This window comes from Danio aesculapii, chromosome 16 (assembly GCF_903798145.1).
Source record: "Danio aesculapii chromosome 16, fDanAes4.1, whole genome shotgun sequence".
Taxonomy (NCBI): Eukaryota; Metazoa; Chordata; class Actinopteri; order Cypriniformes; family Danionidae; genus Danio; species Danio aesculapii.
The window spans coordinates 17,126,493-17,144,292 of record NC_079450.1 but is presented as its reverse complement, the minus strand read 5'-3'; the positions used below and the strand labels follow the sequence as shown (position 1 = coordinate 17,144,292).

Genomic DNA, 17,800 nt, shown 5'->3' with positions numbered 1-17,800 from the left:
TTTCTGAAATATCTGCAAACATATTATGGTATTTTTATGCTTTAGAAGAGTCCAAAACTTACATACAGCACCTTTAAATGGAAGCGGAAAATATAAAAATTAAACCTGCAACAGCATCTCATCAACACTAAAATAGCAAGATATCTTGACCTGCAGTATTTTCATAGCACATGGAATGGAGGATAAGTGGCCACTTCCTATGAGAGGATGGATGTATGCATTTAGTTTGGTGAAAGTGCGTTTGAACAGTTGTAGGTGTCTAAATTTATATGCAGTGTCCTTTTATGTTGCTTTAGGAAGAAAAGCCTTGGGGATTTGTTCATCACTGTGATCTGCCTCGGGCGTCTCTCTCTCTGCCTCTCTCTAAACACACTAAGTCCACTAAGATGTGTAAGCGCACACCTTCTCTCTCTCTCTCTCTCTCTCTCTCTCTCAGACTGCTAAAAGATTCATGCTCTTTCTCTCCTTCTCTCTGTCCTTTCACCAGAGAGGGAAACAGTTGTCTCTTGTTCCATTCTGCAAGTTCTAGGGGAGAAATAAAGGTAGCAGTGCATTGATTTCCCGTCAGCTTGGCTTTGAACTCGTTTTGGCGGGTTCAGCGCAGTTTGCAATTTAAAATTAATTCGCCGGCCGGCGGGGCGCGTTTGCACATGATATCACGAAAATTTGATTAAGAGATAACCTTTGCTGGCGTGCAGGATTTATCATAACAAATGTGTGGTCGAGAGCTTGGACTAGGACTCGGTCAGCGTGGGTGGTTTGTATATAAGCGCTGCTGCTCTTGAATGCGTGTGCGTTTTTGCACGATTCTTATGAGGACGGGAGGTGCATGATCTAAAGGGCTTAGCTATTCTCTGTGCTCAGCAGTGTTTTGTTTAGTTTAGCTTAAGCCAAATCAATTAAGGATGCTCATAGTCATTGTTTGCTCACTCCATCTGATGCAGGGCTGGAGAAAAGGCGTTAATAAGCTTTCCTGACAAAACAGCACATGGAGATTGACGGAAAACATGCTATACCTCAGAATGCTCTGACCATATGTGTTTTTGTTTGTATGTTTTTTTGCTTGAATACAGTGGCCTACTGTAAATAGCACTTATAGGCATTCAAGTTACAAATAAAACATCATAGCATCACCAAATTAGCTATCAAACCATGTGGTACTCTTTTCTCATGACTTGCTACACTTTTCTTGATCATTATAGCAATTATTTTTTTAAAGGGTAAATTAATTAATTAATAAATGTTTTTGCTTAAAAACCAGTGCTCTGTTTTGTTTAAATGGGCCATGAATTGGGAAATCAAAAGTTCATTGACCTTTGACAAGTCTAAACCTCCTGATGCCAAATAACTAGCAGCAATGAAACCCAAATGTGTTGCTGCCTCACATTGGATTGAGTCTGGACCAAAAAGCTGTGCGTGAACACACTAAATGGACAAAAGCCAACTGAAACGAGAGCCACATCCTGCGCCTGTGCAAAAGGACGTGTCTTTTTCGCACCGCGGGGGGCAGCATCTGTTTTCTCATTCCCCAAAGGAAACTGAAATTTTAACACACACACACAAAGCCTAAACAAAGCAGCATTTAGTACCATTATCACAGTAATTGTCACTCAACATAAAGGAATTCGCTCATGTCTGATAATCTTATAATCCATATCATTTGCAAATATTTAAGAAATGTAGCTAAATTACAGCCAGCCTCTTTGTGATCCTACTTGACTTGAGTTGTTTACTTGATTACTTGATTTAGTTGACTCTGATTCATTGTTAAATAACCAGTCAGAGGGATCTTTTCATCCGATGGACCGATGCTGATTCTACATGCTGAATCGGGCCAACACAATCCAAAGATAACCTGACGAGAACTGACATGTGGAACACACCAAACCAACTAGCCTGAACGACAGACCGACAAAGTCCTAACAGCTGACCATCATATTGGTGTGTCTTGGCTTTTAGTCCAGCTTTTACAGAACTCAAGCTACTAAAGGTAAATGTTTCACTGCATGGAAGAGCAGTTCACCATGCGGTTCATTTACAAGGGAGCTACTATTATCAAAACATGGCGTATACAGTGCATCCGGAAAGTATTCATAGTGCTTGACTTTTTCCTCATTTTATGTTACAGCCTTATTCCAAAATTGATTAAATTCATTTATTTCCTCAAAATTCTACACACAATACCCCATAATGACAATGTGGAAAAAGATTTTTTGAAATTGTTGCAAATTTATTAAAATAAAAAACCTGAAAAATCACATGTACAGAAGTATTCTCAGCCTTTGCCGTGGAGTTCTAAATTGAGCTCAGGTACATTCTGTTTCCACTGATCATTCTTAAGATGTATCAGCAGCTTAATTGGAGTTCATCTGTGGTAAATTCAGTTGACTGAACATGATTTGATAAGGCATACACCTGTCTATATAAGGTCCCAGGGTTGACAGTGCATGTCAAAGCACAAACCAAGCAAGAAGACAAAGGAATTGTCTGTAGACCTCGAGACAGGATTGTCTCAAGGCACAAGGCTGGAGAAGTTACAGAAAAAATTCTGCTGCTCTGAAAGTTCCAATAAGCACAGTGGCCTCCATCATACATAAGTGGAAGATGTTTGTAACCACCAGGACTCTTCTTAGAGCTGGCCGGCCATCTAAGCTGAGTGATCGGGGGAGAAGGGCCTTAGTCAGCAAGGTGATCAATAACCTGATGGTCACTCTGTCTGAGCTCCAGCGTTCTTCTGTGGAGAGAGGAGAACCTTACAGAAGGACAACTATCTGTGCAGCAATCCACCAATCAGGCCTGTATGGTAGAGTGGCCAGAAGGAAGCCACTCCCCACCTGGAATTTGCCAAAAGGCATCTGAAGGACTCTCAGACCATTAGAAACTAAATTCTCTGGTCTGATAGAGTGAATGCCAGGCGTTACATTTGGAAAAATCCAGGCACCGCTCATCACCAGGCTAATTCCACCGCTACAGTGAAGCATGGTGGTGGCAGCATCATGCTGTGGGGATGTTTTTCAGCAGCAGGAACTGGAAGACTAGTCAGGATAGAGGGAAAGATGAATGCAGCAATTTACAGAGACAATCTGAATGAAAACCTGCTTCAGAGTGCTCTTGATCTCAGACTGGGGCAACGGTTCATCTTCCTGCAGGACAATGACTCAAAGCACACCGCCAAAATATCAATGGAGTGGCTTCACAACAACTCGGTGAATGTCCTTGAGTGGCCCAGCCAGAGTCCAGACCTAAATCCTATTGAACATCTCAGATCTGAAAATGGCTGTACACTGTCTCTTCACTTCCAACCTGATAGAGCTTGAGAGGTACTACAAAGAGGAATAGGCAAAAATTCCCAAAGATAGGTGTGCCAAGCTTGTGACATCATATTCAAAAAGACTTGAGGCTGTAATTGCTGCCAAAGGTGCATCAACATAGTATTTAGCAAAGGCTGTGAATACTTATGTACATGTGATTTTTCAGGTTTTTTATTTTGAATAAATTTGCAACAATTTCATAAAATCTTTTCCACATTGTCATTATGGCGTATTGTGTGTAGAATTTTGAGGAAATAAATGAATTTAATCCATTTTGGAATAAGGCTGTAACATAAAAAATGTGGAAAAAGTCAAGCACTATGAATACTTTCTGGATGCACTGTACACACTGATAATCAACGACGGATAGAATTGTTTCTGCAATCATCAGTTGATTTGCGAGACAAGATACCAAACTCACTATATTTCAATAATCAGCAGACACTGCTATATTGTTGGTTTACACAACTAAACTGTTTTCATACTATTTTATCACAAGAAATTGACACCTGAAATGACAGCATTCTGGTCAATAGAAGAGGTCCAGACATTCTCATTGGTAGCAGAGAAGCGGCAGTAGAGGCAGCACAACTATAATAATAATCCTACCCACTTTACGCAGAACTAAACTGCAGTGGAAATGCAAACCGAGCCTAACAAAAACAAACCGAATCGAGCTAAGCTATGTCGTATCACACTATGCCATGGAAAATGTATTTATTCATATTTTGTGTCAACATGATGGTCATAATGTAGAAGAACGATGCCTACTTCTACATCACTTCCTCTTTAGCCTCATCCACCAGTGTGTGTGTAATCTGTTAGACTCCAGCTAATAGGAGCAGTGTGAATAAACCCTGGTGACAACTGTTCTTCCATATTGTTTATATCCTGCGAGTAGTGGGGCGAGTAGAACAGGAGGGGTCACACTGGTGCAGTGACCCGGATGAGAGTTAGGATGGGGGCTGGAGGAGCTTGTTAAAAAAAGCTTACTATGTTTCCAAGGATTACAAGACATTCTGTTTTGCCAAGTTGCTGGATGAAACTGTTGTTGTGTTGCATCATATGCTACTACAACAGCTTAAAGCTACATTATACAGAAAAAAGTGGCCATAGTAAATCTCTCTCTCATTGATGTCAGAATTGTTCAGACACACACACACACACACGCACACACACACACACACACACACACACACACACACACACACACACACACACACACACACACACACACACACACACACACACACACACACACAAAATCAAAATAAGAATGTTTTTTTAATCATAGCTGAGGGTGTTTACTTCCAAGTCTTGTATAATTGACCACAACAATGGTTGTCACTTTAATTTATGTTTACATATGGAAGAAAAAAGTAAAAGTAAATTGAATCAGAGTAAAGACTTGTGCTCTTCCACAATGCCCAATGAACATAAAATCGAGACATGCTTTGAAAGTGGTTAATTTCAAGACTTTGATAAGCGGCACACAGTATGTAATGTTGTTCTTTATGTTTATTTCATAATGAAATGAACAGGTTTGTCATGTATGTTTTGTTATTTATTTTGCTCAGTTTATTAATTAGTTGGTTCAAATAAAATGTGTTTAACCAGATTGTCTTTTTCAGTAAATTCATACATATACAAAGACATATCGTTTTTAAAAGGCTTAGGGCTGAAGATAGATAAGTGTTGTGTATATTTTAGCTTGTGTGATGTTTTTTTTTTTGTTGTTATATTACTATTGTTTCATTTTCCTTTTCTGTACAGCATTTTAATTGACACCATCGTTATTAAATGTGCGTTATAACTAAACTAAACTAAACTAAACTAAACTAAACTAAACTAAACTAAACTAAACTAAACTAAACTCTCATTTTATTTAATTTATTTAACTCTCTTTATTTTATTTATGTGTTATAAATGTAAAGCTTAATTGTGTTCTTCATTCATTCATTTTCTTTCTCTGGACTTAAAAATTATATATTTTATATATATATATAATTATTTATTTTTAAATTTGTATTATTTGCTATTGTGTATATTTTAGTTTGTGGGTTGTGTTTTGTCTATTCTTTTGTTTTATTACTATTGTTTAATGTTATTTTTCAGTACAACACTTTCTTTGACTGTCGTAATAATGTGCTATTAAACTAGACTAGACCAGACTAGACTAGACTAGACTAGACTAGACTAGACTAAACTAGACTAGACTAAAATAAACTAGACTAGACTAGACTAGACTAGACTAAACTAAACTAAACTAAACTAAACTCTCATTTTATTTAATTTATTTAACTCTCTTTATTTTATTTATGTGTTATAAATGTAAAGCTTAATTGTGTTCTTCATTCATTCATTTTCTTTCGGGTTTAGTCCCTTTCTCTACCAGTGGTCGCCATAGCAGAACAGCCAAATTATCTAGCATTTGTTTTACGCAGCGGATGCCCTTCCAGCTGCAACCCAGTACTGGGAAACACGCATACACACTTATACGCTACGACCAATTTAGCTTACTCAATTCACCTATAGCGCATGTCTTTGGACTGTGAAGGAAACTGGAACACCCGGAGGAAACCCACGCCAACATGGGGAGAACATGCAAACTCCGGACAGAAATGCCAACTGATCCAGCCGGGACTTGAACCAGTGACCTTCTTGCTGAGAGGCGACAGTGCTGACCACTGAGCCCCCCTGTTACCTATGTGTTCTTCACAACCAAAATAACGAGTCCCAATTATGGATACCAAGAAGCAGCCACATCTTGAACGTGATAAACAAAATTGAAAACGTAAACCAAAAGTTTCTAAGTGTTTCAAAGAGGATCAAACAGCACAAAAAATATGCAGCTATTTCTATATTGTGTCATTTATTAAAGTTCAAATCTTTCTAACAATGTATGTAGTCAACAGAGAAGATTAAAAAAAAAAACAGTTCATGACCCCTTTAAAACAGAAGCATAAGTTACATGCAGTATATCATGTGTTCAAATGTTTCTTGGGGCCACTGTGTGAATGCCTGTACATGCTGGAGTTAGTTTGCCTGCAGCAAGTGTTTGTTCTGAACACTGTCTATGTGCTGTGATCTTACCTGATATGTGGAGACAGGAGAGGCTGCGATGAATGGAGTGATTGACGTTTGAGCGATCATGCGGTTTGTGGAGATGCTGTAGGGTGAGGAGTAGAACCTGCAAGATACACAATACACTATTAGTACATTTTTATATGGAATTTTGATGTTTCTATAGTGCCAGCTCAGACAACATGATATTTTGTCTATTATCATTGTTGCTGTTTCAGATACAAGTCATTATTTTGTCAAGTACGATGCGATCCTAGATTAACATCTAAGTTGGAACATAATTTTGGTTTGAAAAATACCATAATCCATACTGTAATCTATCCCTATTCCCTACCCCTAAACCCAACCATAACTGTAAATGATTCCCCAAATCAGAGGGGATTTATAGTTGGATAACAATCATGTAGAAGTGCACAAACCTAACTGTAAGCCTGAACATAAACTGTAAACATATCCTTTATTTCTGATCGGCTGATTTAAATGTTGTTCCAGGATCAAAGTAAATGTTAATCCAGGAACATGTCTTCATGTCCTACTTGGTGAGATCAGGTTGGTGGTTTCGGATCATGTCATTTTGACATGTCAGACCACATGTTGCTTTTTTGCTTGGTGAAACTTGTCAGTTGCCTTACACACTTTCAGAGTCGCTTGATCTTACTTGAAAAAAAAATCATGCCAAAAGTGGGCACATATCTTCTACCGTATTTGGAAATGGAATAATAAAAAAGAATGTTTTTATTGGAGTCTGGATACAACCAAGGGGCTCTGAGAGTGTGGACTATACAGACAATCTGTGAATAAAAGAGCTACTACAAGCACATTTCAGTAAAATGTGCTAAATAATCAAATTCAAATGAACTGAAATTGTTTTGTTTGTACATGCAACATTTACAGTATGGACATTTATTACAGTCTTGACATAAATATATGAAAAATAGAATAAATCTAATTAAAATTGTAAAGACACTACACTGGAAAAAAATATTCAAAGATGATTCCTTGGATTTACGCAGTTTTTTTTACGTTAAGTGGTTGTAAACAATTTATTTGAGCTGAATTTAAACAAACAAATTAAGTTAAACATTGCTCAATTTATTGGTTTGTTTAAATTCAGCACAAATAAATTGCTTGCAACAGTTTTGCATGCAAAACTTTTTTCAGTGTACCATCATTAAGATTGGTAAAAGTTTAGAGAGTCTTCTATTAGTAGTCAACTAATAAGCAACATTAAGATTTTGGATTTGATTCCTGGGGAAAGCAACATTTTGTTATTGTGCAATTTACAGTATATGAGCAATATCACATGAGTAGCAGTGCGATGTGGCTGTATATCTGCACTGGTGGGAGGACGATATACAGGCACTTCTACGAGTGTGAAATTGCATTTATACAACAGTTCGAAGGCATAATCATGTATTTAAAAAAGTAAATCAAACATGGAGAGTCTCAAAACCCTTTTGTAAGAGGAATACTTTCTTACGCCATTCATTCACATCTGCAGCTGACGTCAGAAGCCGTTACTAATTCACCAACGTCATTTTAGAGCTAGTATTTGAATGATTCTCTAGCATAATGGCTAAAGTGATGACAAAACAGGTGATTTTGCTGACATTTTAAGAGTATAAGGCTGAACAGCATGAAATGCAATCAGTCTACAGCGATATCTCCATGTATTTCTCTGCTGCAGTCGGGAGATCACAATAATACTATGGCATAAATACAGCACTACAACATACAAAATAGAGAGATTGACTTAGAAAGTAATTTACCTGTTTAATATTGATTTGATCAGCTGTTTGAAATTATGCTGTTTTTCTCTTAGGGCTTATTATGCAGTCTCTGTCGCCATTTTGTGAATGAACATCATCGACCGTCTTTCTCAACAACAGGCTAATGGCCACCGATGCGCTGTCTCTCAGAAATTTTAAATATTTTAAAATAGGCACTATACTTATAAATAAACTGCATAGTTGCAATCTAAACAACTAAATTCTTGACTAAAAATACAGTATGTTGCCCAAAAGCAGCAATATTTGTCAAACTGTAGAGTGTCCTCTGCTTGTTGCTGTTTGTGGGCGTAGTAATACACAAGGGTGAGGAGTTAAGAGGCTGGACGAGTGCTGTAACTAACAAAATATCGCACAGTTAACAGCCAATCAGATTCAAGAACCAGATAGAACTGTTGTATAAATTGTGATATGAATACCATTTCACCAGATGACTTGATTATCTCTATTTGGAAAGGAAGAACAATTTTAGATTGATTGGGATGATTCTATAAAGAAGTGCATCTGAATAAAATATAATAAACCATCTACAAGCATATATTAATACAATTTAAAAAAGATTCAATGGAAATAATGTATATCGTTTTCCGTATATCATAATTTTTCTAACAGTATTCAGGTAATTGTATGATAAAAATAATTCAATAATATTAATCATTATTAAAGTTACAAACAGCTATAATTTATTTTACAATTATATGTGCAATTTCTTATCCTGGAATTCTTTTAAAATCATCCACAAAAACATATGCAAATGATAAATTACAACATATAATAATATATAAAACATTGCATGTTCTGCGATTTGACTATTGTAAGTGATCACTTTGTGATATCAATGCTGAAACGATATATTGTACAGCTCTAGTAGCTGTGGAAAAATGTGTCTGCCAAATCCATAAAAGTAAATGTATATAATTACCATTTAAAACCACATTAAATTTGTGTATTCTGTAACAATATATTTTTAAATGATTTATTTCAGTCATAGCATAGCTGAATTTTCAGCATCGTTACTCCAGTGTCACCTGATCTTTCAGAAATCATCCTCAAATGATGCATAAGTAACTTAAAACAGCCATATTGCTTAATAATTTTATGCAAATCATGATGAACAAAACATTATTAAAGATCAGCATGTATTTCAAACAAATCATTTATAATATTATCAGTTTTGAGTAATTTAATGCATGTCTGTTGAATGAAAGTGTTTAATATATGCCACACACACAGATTAATAAAACTATCGTGTCTGGGTTTTAGCTGTATATTTGTGTGCTTTTATCTGCATAGGTTTGTCACAACAGTTCATTTGTTGATTCTTCCTTGTTACTCGAGCAACACCATTTTCCAATAGCTACAGTTCTCGGCCTGGACTTTATTTATCATTGTGTACCTACTGCGGACATGTTTCATCTGCAAGCTCCGTTGCTAGGCTTTATTGATCGGCTTGTCTGGTAGCTGAGAAATGGAGCGTGGGGAGAGAAATGCTGTCTGCCCCAAAGAGCTCATGCTCCCTTATGTCACAGTCACACAAGACGACCTGAGTGAGAACACGTCCAGGAAGATGGTAACATAATATCGGAGAGAAGGTTCAAAATGTGAAGCTTTACACATCGGTTTACATTAGCCGCACAATCCTTTTTTTAGCCTAGCATCTTCTCTGGTGTTATTTATGCCGGCTATTAGCTTCAGTGCATTGACATTGAGACGGCATGGGCCATTAAACAATTAAGAAGACTGTATGAACTCTCTATATATACATACGCTAATGTGGTCGAAGTGATGGGAAGTAGAAAGGAAACAAATAGGCGTTCTATTCCTCTGCATTTTTCTAGTCAGCTCGTTTATTTACAATTCAGAATCTGCCCTTCTTTCCCCCCGTTGCATATTTTTGTCATTCCTTATTTCGTTCCCTTTTTCCTGCTGAGTCAGGGGTGCAGAAGCAGCCGGAGCTGGTAGCTGAGGTATGACTGTGTCTGTTTCCCAGGAGAGCTGGATCTGAGACAGAGCCCTGGGCACTCCGTCCACTGGAGTGGACAGACAGAAAGGCTTTATTTCCCCTATCCCAGCACCCATCTCCCTCCCCTGAAACCAGCACCTGACGAAACACTTACAACCTTTGCTGCAACAATGGCACAAAATGCAGATTGGATATGACAGTATTTGTGTGTGTGTGTGTGCCAGTGTAAAAGGCAGCTTTGTAAATTTAGGTCTTACTCACTGCATCTCAGACATTGTTAACTCTGCTGCTGGGAAACTGGCTAATTAGTTAAGGAGGCTAGTTGACCCTATAGAACAATATTTATCCTTAACATGATCAATAATATAAATAAACACGTCTTCTGCCCCCTTGTGGATTATCCATGACCCTCAGGAGGAGGAATGGTTTCTTTTTTGTTTTTACAATTTCTGAAACGTTCTGTGTTGTTGGCATACACGTATATTTTTGTGAATTGTTTGCTTGATGCATGTTATTTTCATTATAATGTATTTTATAACATCCACCAATATGTCCTCCATAATACAAAAGATGATTAAATTAAACATTTAAAAAGTTACATTAAACTAAAATAAAAAATACGTACAATTTTAGTAAATGTATTATTATTATTATTGTTTTTTAATGTATAAATTCATGTTTATTTAGCAAGGATGCATTATCTTTATCACAAATCAGAGTAAAGCCATTTTAAATATTATAAAATTCATTCATTTTCTTTTCGGCTTAGTCCCTTTATTAATCAGGGGTTGCCACAGTGGAATGAACCGCCAACTTATCCAGCACATGTTTTATGCAGCGGACGCCCTTCCAGCCACAACCCAACTATGGCCAATTTAGTTTATTCAATTCACCTATACAGCATTTCTTTGGGCTTGTGGGGGAAACCAGAGCACCCGGTGGAAACCCACGTGAGCACGGGGAGAACATGCAAACTCCACACAGAAACGCCAACTGATCCAGCTGGGGATCTTATGAAATATTTTCAATAAATGTTTTTTTTTTCTCTTTCGCCCCATCAAAGAATCAGTATTAATTAAATTGTTTGTCAGCACTCTTTAAAGCATTGATAATGATAATAAAATGTTGTTCAGCACCTGATCAGCCTATAAAAATTGCTTCTGATGGATCACGGCTGAATAAATAGTTGCTAAAATATTGTTTTTCCATTACTGGAATTTTTAAATTAAAATTGAAAACAGCTATTTTAAATGGTAATAAATTATTTCACATTATTGTGTTTATTAAGATTTTGATCAAATACATGTGCAAAGGTATAAATAAGCAGTGTTGTGGAAAATTACTTTTGTTATTGTAATGCATTACAATATTGAGCTACTCCCCAAAAAAGAAACTAGTTGCGTTACTTAGCTACTTTTCATTGTAAGTAATGTGTTACGTTACTTTACAGTTACTTTTTTGCTACTTTTTGCATCAGAACTTGTTTTTTTTCTTTCTTTTTTTAACAGAGGAGCTCTGCAAATAACAACGCACTGTATAACCTTCTCTTACATTTACCTATTTGTCTTAAGAAAAATCACTGAGACAATCCCTTTTCCTTTTTTTCAATGAGTTCAAAATAATGAACACATTCACTCAACGACTGCGTGATTCATTGCGAGTTCTTTAATTAAGCAATTTATTTTTTAAAGCTAATTAATTTTACTCAAAAGTAACTCACATTACATTTTCAAAAATGTAACTAAAATATTACTTACTTTTGAAGAGTAATGTGTAACTTTAATCATTACTTAGAAAAGTAATATTATTATGTAACTCGCGTTACTTGGAATGAGTTACCTCCAATACTAAATAAGAGTCTTTATTCAATTAATAAATTCCATAAAACCTCTCACAATAGATGCCTTATAGGACTAGTATGGGGTCAATATAGGGCCATATAAACTTGCAAAATAAAATAAATTTTTGAAATCAAAAATAAAGTATTGAGCAAAAATAAATAAATAAATTGATGCAAATCTCCAAAAATTGCAAAGCAATTTTCTAACAAATATAAAGAACTGCAAAGAGAAAATTAAAGTTTGAGAAATAAAAATTTAATTTGCAAAAAAAAAAAAAAAAAGAACTGTATATCAAGCAGTGCAAAAAAAGCCCTAAAGTATTGGCAATAAAAAAAAAAAATTATATATTTGCAAAACATTTTTATAGCATTGCCTTTACAAAACCCGTCCAGTTAATTGCAATGCTCATTTTGATTGGCTTTTTAGTCAACCGTGAGTTCATGTTTCTGCGCATTTCACATTGTGATCCTGATTTGACAAGGGAGCGGAGTCAAGGGAACTTGGGCGTTTATGGCAGGCCTGGACCAACTGGGCTGTGACTCTGTGACACTGTGTTTCCAGCTGATGACATCACATAAATGGAGGCAGGTCCAGGTCTGCAGTAAACGCCCAAGTTCCCTGGACTCCACCCCCTTGTCAAATTTATATACATTTTTTAATTGCAAATATTTTAGGTTTTTTTGCACTGTTTGATTTTTATTTTTGTTGCTTGCACATTTCATTTTATTTCTCAAAAACAATTTTTCCCCCAGTTCTTTATATTTGTTAGAAAAATACATTTTTATTTCTTAAAAAAATCTATTTGCTTTGCAATTTTTGGAGATTTGCATCTATTTATTTATTTTTTGCTCAATACTTTATTTTTTGTTTTGGATGTTTGGATGTTTTCTTTTATTTTGCAAGTATATATGGCAAATATATATATATATATATATATATATATATATATATATATATATATATATATATATATATATATATATATATATATATATATATATTAATGATTGCATGTCTATTCAGTAGAATCCACTGCTAGTAGCTTATCCACCGTTTACCCTTGGACAAAAACAACAAATGGCTCTTACCCGTTCTGCATTGCGGTGGGGTCATAGGTCAGCGCCATGCCACTCTGAAACACAAGGCAGACAGCACAAAGAGTGAAAGATTATTCCAGTGAAGCAAGTATCCTATAAAGTCTTTTGAGTAATGCTGGCAATAGAACAGGGTCATCTAATAGGGGCCGGCCAAGTGCTCTTTATATCTTTAAAAGCACATGGCTGAGACTTGTAGCTGTGGATCTATTACCTTAGAGCACTGGGCTGTAATACCAGACGGGTTCAGGTTCGATATGGCACAAAGTTATTTGGTATTTACAAGGCTGCAGAAAGCATAGCTCATGTTGACAGAGCCGTGCTAGCTAAGTGAATAAGGGGGGAAAAGCTGGCCGCTTAGACCCATATTGGACTGGAGCAGATAAACAACGCTCATATACTGCAGCTTTTTCGGGCGCCAAGTTTTCCTCAGTGGGGGAAAAAACCTGGAGACTGGTGGGAAAACCATCGACCTAACCTATGTGTGACTGGACACTCTATCTAGTTAATGTGGACCCCTGGGGTTGCATATTGAAATACGCCTTCATGAGAGAGTGCAGCCAAAGTCATGGCGGCTGCCAGCTCCTCATAATGGGCGCTCACGGTCTGGTCGGTATCTGGGCACGCTTCCCTGAACCGCCACGTCATGCCAGCAGCTGGGGCTGCCCAGAAAATGCCAGTTGTTCACCCGCCGCCATTTTCCCATCAGCCAGCCCAGACGGCGAGACTTGCTTCGCGGGAATAAAAACAGGAGAGGAGAGATTAAAGGACTTGAGCGAAAGACTGGGAACTTAAACGTGGCCAGATGACTCCATCAGTCAAATGTTCTCACACCCCCCATTCTCTTTTCTTGTGTCATGTGGTTGAAACAAAGGAATTATTCCCTTTTTCACATTTGGGTGTCCTGGGAAAATAGGACGGAAACTCGGATGGAAAAGGTTCAGGATTGTGTGTAACTTGGAATTGAATTGAGTTTACCCTTTAAATCTTAATTTTTAAAAAATTCTAAATTACATATTTTTGATAAAAAATACCAACATTGAGACAATTTATGTTCCATTCAGAGTATCATTATTGAAGATTTGAAATGTTTTAATGACTTGGTGCGATGGTCACTAGCCCCTTTCACACATACAGACCTTTCTGGAAAATTACCGGCATTTTACGGAATGGGATCATGTGTGAACAGGCCCTTTTTTTAAAATACCGGTAAATTGCCGGAATGCCGCTCAATGTGAACGCAGAAGGAAAATTGCTGGAAAGAGCATGTTTAGGATTAGAAAGCGCTGACGTAAGATATCCACTCCAGCCAATCAGAACTCTCAGACGCACTTACATCTGTGCTGTTTATGAAAATAAAAGCCTTTGAATATTTTTCCAGACACATTTAGCTGCTAGATGTTAGTTAGATAACGTTTCTATGTTAATTATCAATGCCAAATGTGGAAAAAATTATAAAATGCTTAGGATAAACCTCTGTGAGTTTACTCTGCTTCAGCTGCTTGACGCATGTGCAGGAGTGCCCCGGTGAGCACCAGCACACACACATATTATGTACATCTCGACATCTGAAAGTGTTCCTCCATATGTTTTCATAGAAGTTGTTCACTATACTTATCCATCCACAGAATTTGTAATGTAGTCAAATGTGTTAACGTTTAGCTGCGGTTCGCGCTTCTGCCTTTGGATGTCTCTGGGACGAAAAGCAGCTGCATGAATGCTAAAGCTTTAATTAAAAGTGAAACCATCTTCAAATGCCTGACCCCTTCTGTGTTAACAAATACAAGCACAGCCATTTAGAGGTCATTTCTGGTTAATGATGTCAGAATTTACCAGTATTGAATGGATGTGTGAATGATCTTTTCCGGAAAAATTCAGGAACACCCTTGCCTTTGTTTGAATTTACCGGTAAAGTTGTTCTGGTAATTTTCTGGATATTTACTGGTATCACTATGTGAAAGAGGCTTATGCTACCAGTTTTTTCACTTGCCCACCACATCACCACCATCAACGTCATTTAGATTTTTTACAGTAATACAAATCCTTTAGGTTGTGTTAGAGAAAAGACATACAATATAAAACTGAAAGCTTTCGATCACAGATCAGCAGTAGGAGTCAGATTTCATTCATCAGTGAGTACAGTAAGTCAATGGCTGGCTGATTTAAGAACCAGAGGATGAGTTTTGTGCTGCAGAGCGTGGCTCGCACACATCACCATAGTTACAATCAACAAGGTCAAATTTGACTTTGCTAAAATCAAAACAGTATCATGAACATGACTTGCATATTTTCATGTCAGACACAGTATTTTGCCAACACAGCATTTTGCAAACGCCAACTGACCCAGCCGAGGCTTAAACCAGCGACCTTCTTGCTGTGAGGCGACAGCACTACCTACTGCGCCACTGCGTCGCAAAATAATATACATATATATATATATTAATAAAAAAAAATAATTAAAAAGCGCACATACTTTTTAAATTATTTAAAAGCATCCCATGCCTGGTGATACAGATATTATGGTATTTGTTAACCAGTGGGGAAACTTTGTCACTGTCACAACCCTACTACAGATCCTATGAATCAGATAGATAGATAGATAGATAGATAGATAGATAGATAGATAGATAGATAGATAGATAGATAGATAGATAGATAGATAGATAGATAGATAGATAGATAGATAGATAGATAGATAGATAGATAGATAGATAGATAGATGGATCCATGGATGATAGATAGATAGATAGATAGATAGATAGATAGATAGATAGATAGATAGATAGATAGATAGATAGATAGATAGATAGATAGATAGATGGATCCATGGATGATAGATAGATAGATAGATAGATAGATAGATAGATAGATAGATAGATAGATAGATAGATAGATAGATAGATAGATAGATAGATAGATAGATAGACAGATATTTTACTAGACTGCTACTCTAACTATTTCTGCCATTGAAAGGCACAACGAGAGAGAGTAGTTTACAGTGCTTTGCAGGATGTGAGGTAGATGTTTGAGTGCACCATAGCTCACCTCTCCTTCCCGGGGCCACGGTCGACCATTCTGAGGGTACTTGCTCTGACTCTGCCTCTTCTTCTGTCCCCCGTCTGCAAACTTGCACAGCAGCGGCTCCGTCGGGGCTGTTGAGAATAGGGAACAAACACAGAAGAATATAAAAGATCTGTCGGCCAGCCAGAGGGGCGCGAGAGGGAGGAGTGGACGGATACCTCCATAGGTCAACCGCAGTACGATTGATGGAAAGGTCGTGACCTCTGCAAAGAAAGTGGAGTGTGTTTTCAACAGAGAGGGAAATGTTACACCGCAGGTATCACACCCACACCGAGCCCACAGAGCAGCGGAGGAATATCCAATGACCTTTTGAAGTTCAACACCCCTCCACTGTCTCCCATCCATTTCCTGCACCCCCACACTTTCATTATGTCTTCAACACTCAGACCATTGGCTTCACTTTTGGCACGGACGTCCTCTCAAATCTTCTCCATCAAAACAACTTCTCTGGCAGCTCTTCAAAGCCGCCTTGTTTAATGTTTGCGAAATAATAAACGGCCTGATTGAGACGGTAAATAGTAACTTTCCCAAAGATTGTTTACTTTTGGTGCTCATAGAGATGGATGGATGGACACAGTACAGTAGAGAGATAGATAGATAGATAGATAGATAGATAGATAGATAGATAGATAGATAGATAGATAATCGGTCTGTCTGTCTGTCTGTCTGTCTGTCTGTCTGTCTGTCTGTCTATCTATCTATCTATCTATCTATCTATCTATCTATCTATCTATCTATCGTGTCCATCAATCCATCCATCCATCCATCCATCCATCCATCCATCCATCCATCTATCTATCTATCTATCTATCTATCTATCTATCTATCTATCTATCTATCTATCTATCTATCTATCTATCTATCTATCTATCTATCTATCTATCTATCTATCTATCTATCTATCTATCTATCTATCTATCTATCTATCTATCGTGTCCATCAATCCATCCATCAATCCATCCATCCATCCATCCATCCATCCATCCATCCATCCATCCATCCATCTATCTATCTATCTATCTATCTATCTATCTATCTATCTATCTATCTATCTATCTATCTATCTATCTATCTATCTATCTATCTATCTATCTATCTATCTATCTATCTATCTATCTATCTATCTATCTATCTATCTATCATCCATGGATCCATCTATCTATCTATCTATCTATCTATCTATCTATCTATCTATCTATCTATCTATCTATCTATCTATCTATCTATCTATCTATCTATCTATCTATCTATCTATCTATCTATCTATCTATCTATCTATCTATCGTGTCCATCAATCCATCCGTCGGTCGGTCGGTCGGTCGGTCGGTCGGTCGGTCGGTCTGTCTGTCTGTCTGTCTGTCTGTCTATCTATCTATCTATCTATCTATCATCCATGGATCCATGGATCCATCCATCTATCCATCTATCTATCTATCTATCTATCTATCTATCTATCTATCTATCTATCTATCTATCTATCTATCTATCTATCTATCTATCTATCTATCTATCTATCTGTCTGTCTGTCTGTCTGTCTGTCTACTGTACTGTGTCCATCCATTCATCCATGTATCTATGCACTCATCCATCGGCTTCACTTTTGGCACGGACGTCCTCTCAAATCTTCTCCATCAAAACA

At 37.0% G+C, this 17,800-nt stretch overlaps 1 protein-coding gene across 3 annotated transcripts in view; it reads right to left on the bottom strand.

The window, feature by feature from the left end:
* The window catches only part of rbms3 (RNA binding motif, single stranded interacting protein), a 261,124-nt gene that overhangs the window by 29,649 nt on the left and 213,675 nt on the right, over positions 1 to 17,800 (bottom strand). For all 3 annotated transcript variants that reach the window (XM_056475767.1, XM_056475766.1, XM_056475765.1), the window contains exons 7-9: positions 16,126 to 16,232; positions 13,075 to 13,118; positions 6,405 to 6,501 (exon numbers count right to left, since the gene is read on the bottom strand). In XM_056475767.1, the coding sequence (XP_056331742.1) occupies positions 6,405 to 6,501; positions 13,075 to 13,118; positions 16,126 to 16,232 (248 nt within the window). The remainder of the gene's footprint in view (positions 1 to 6,404; positions 6,502 to 13,074; positions 13,119 to 16,125; positions 16,233 to 17,800) is intronic.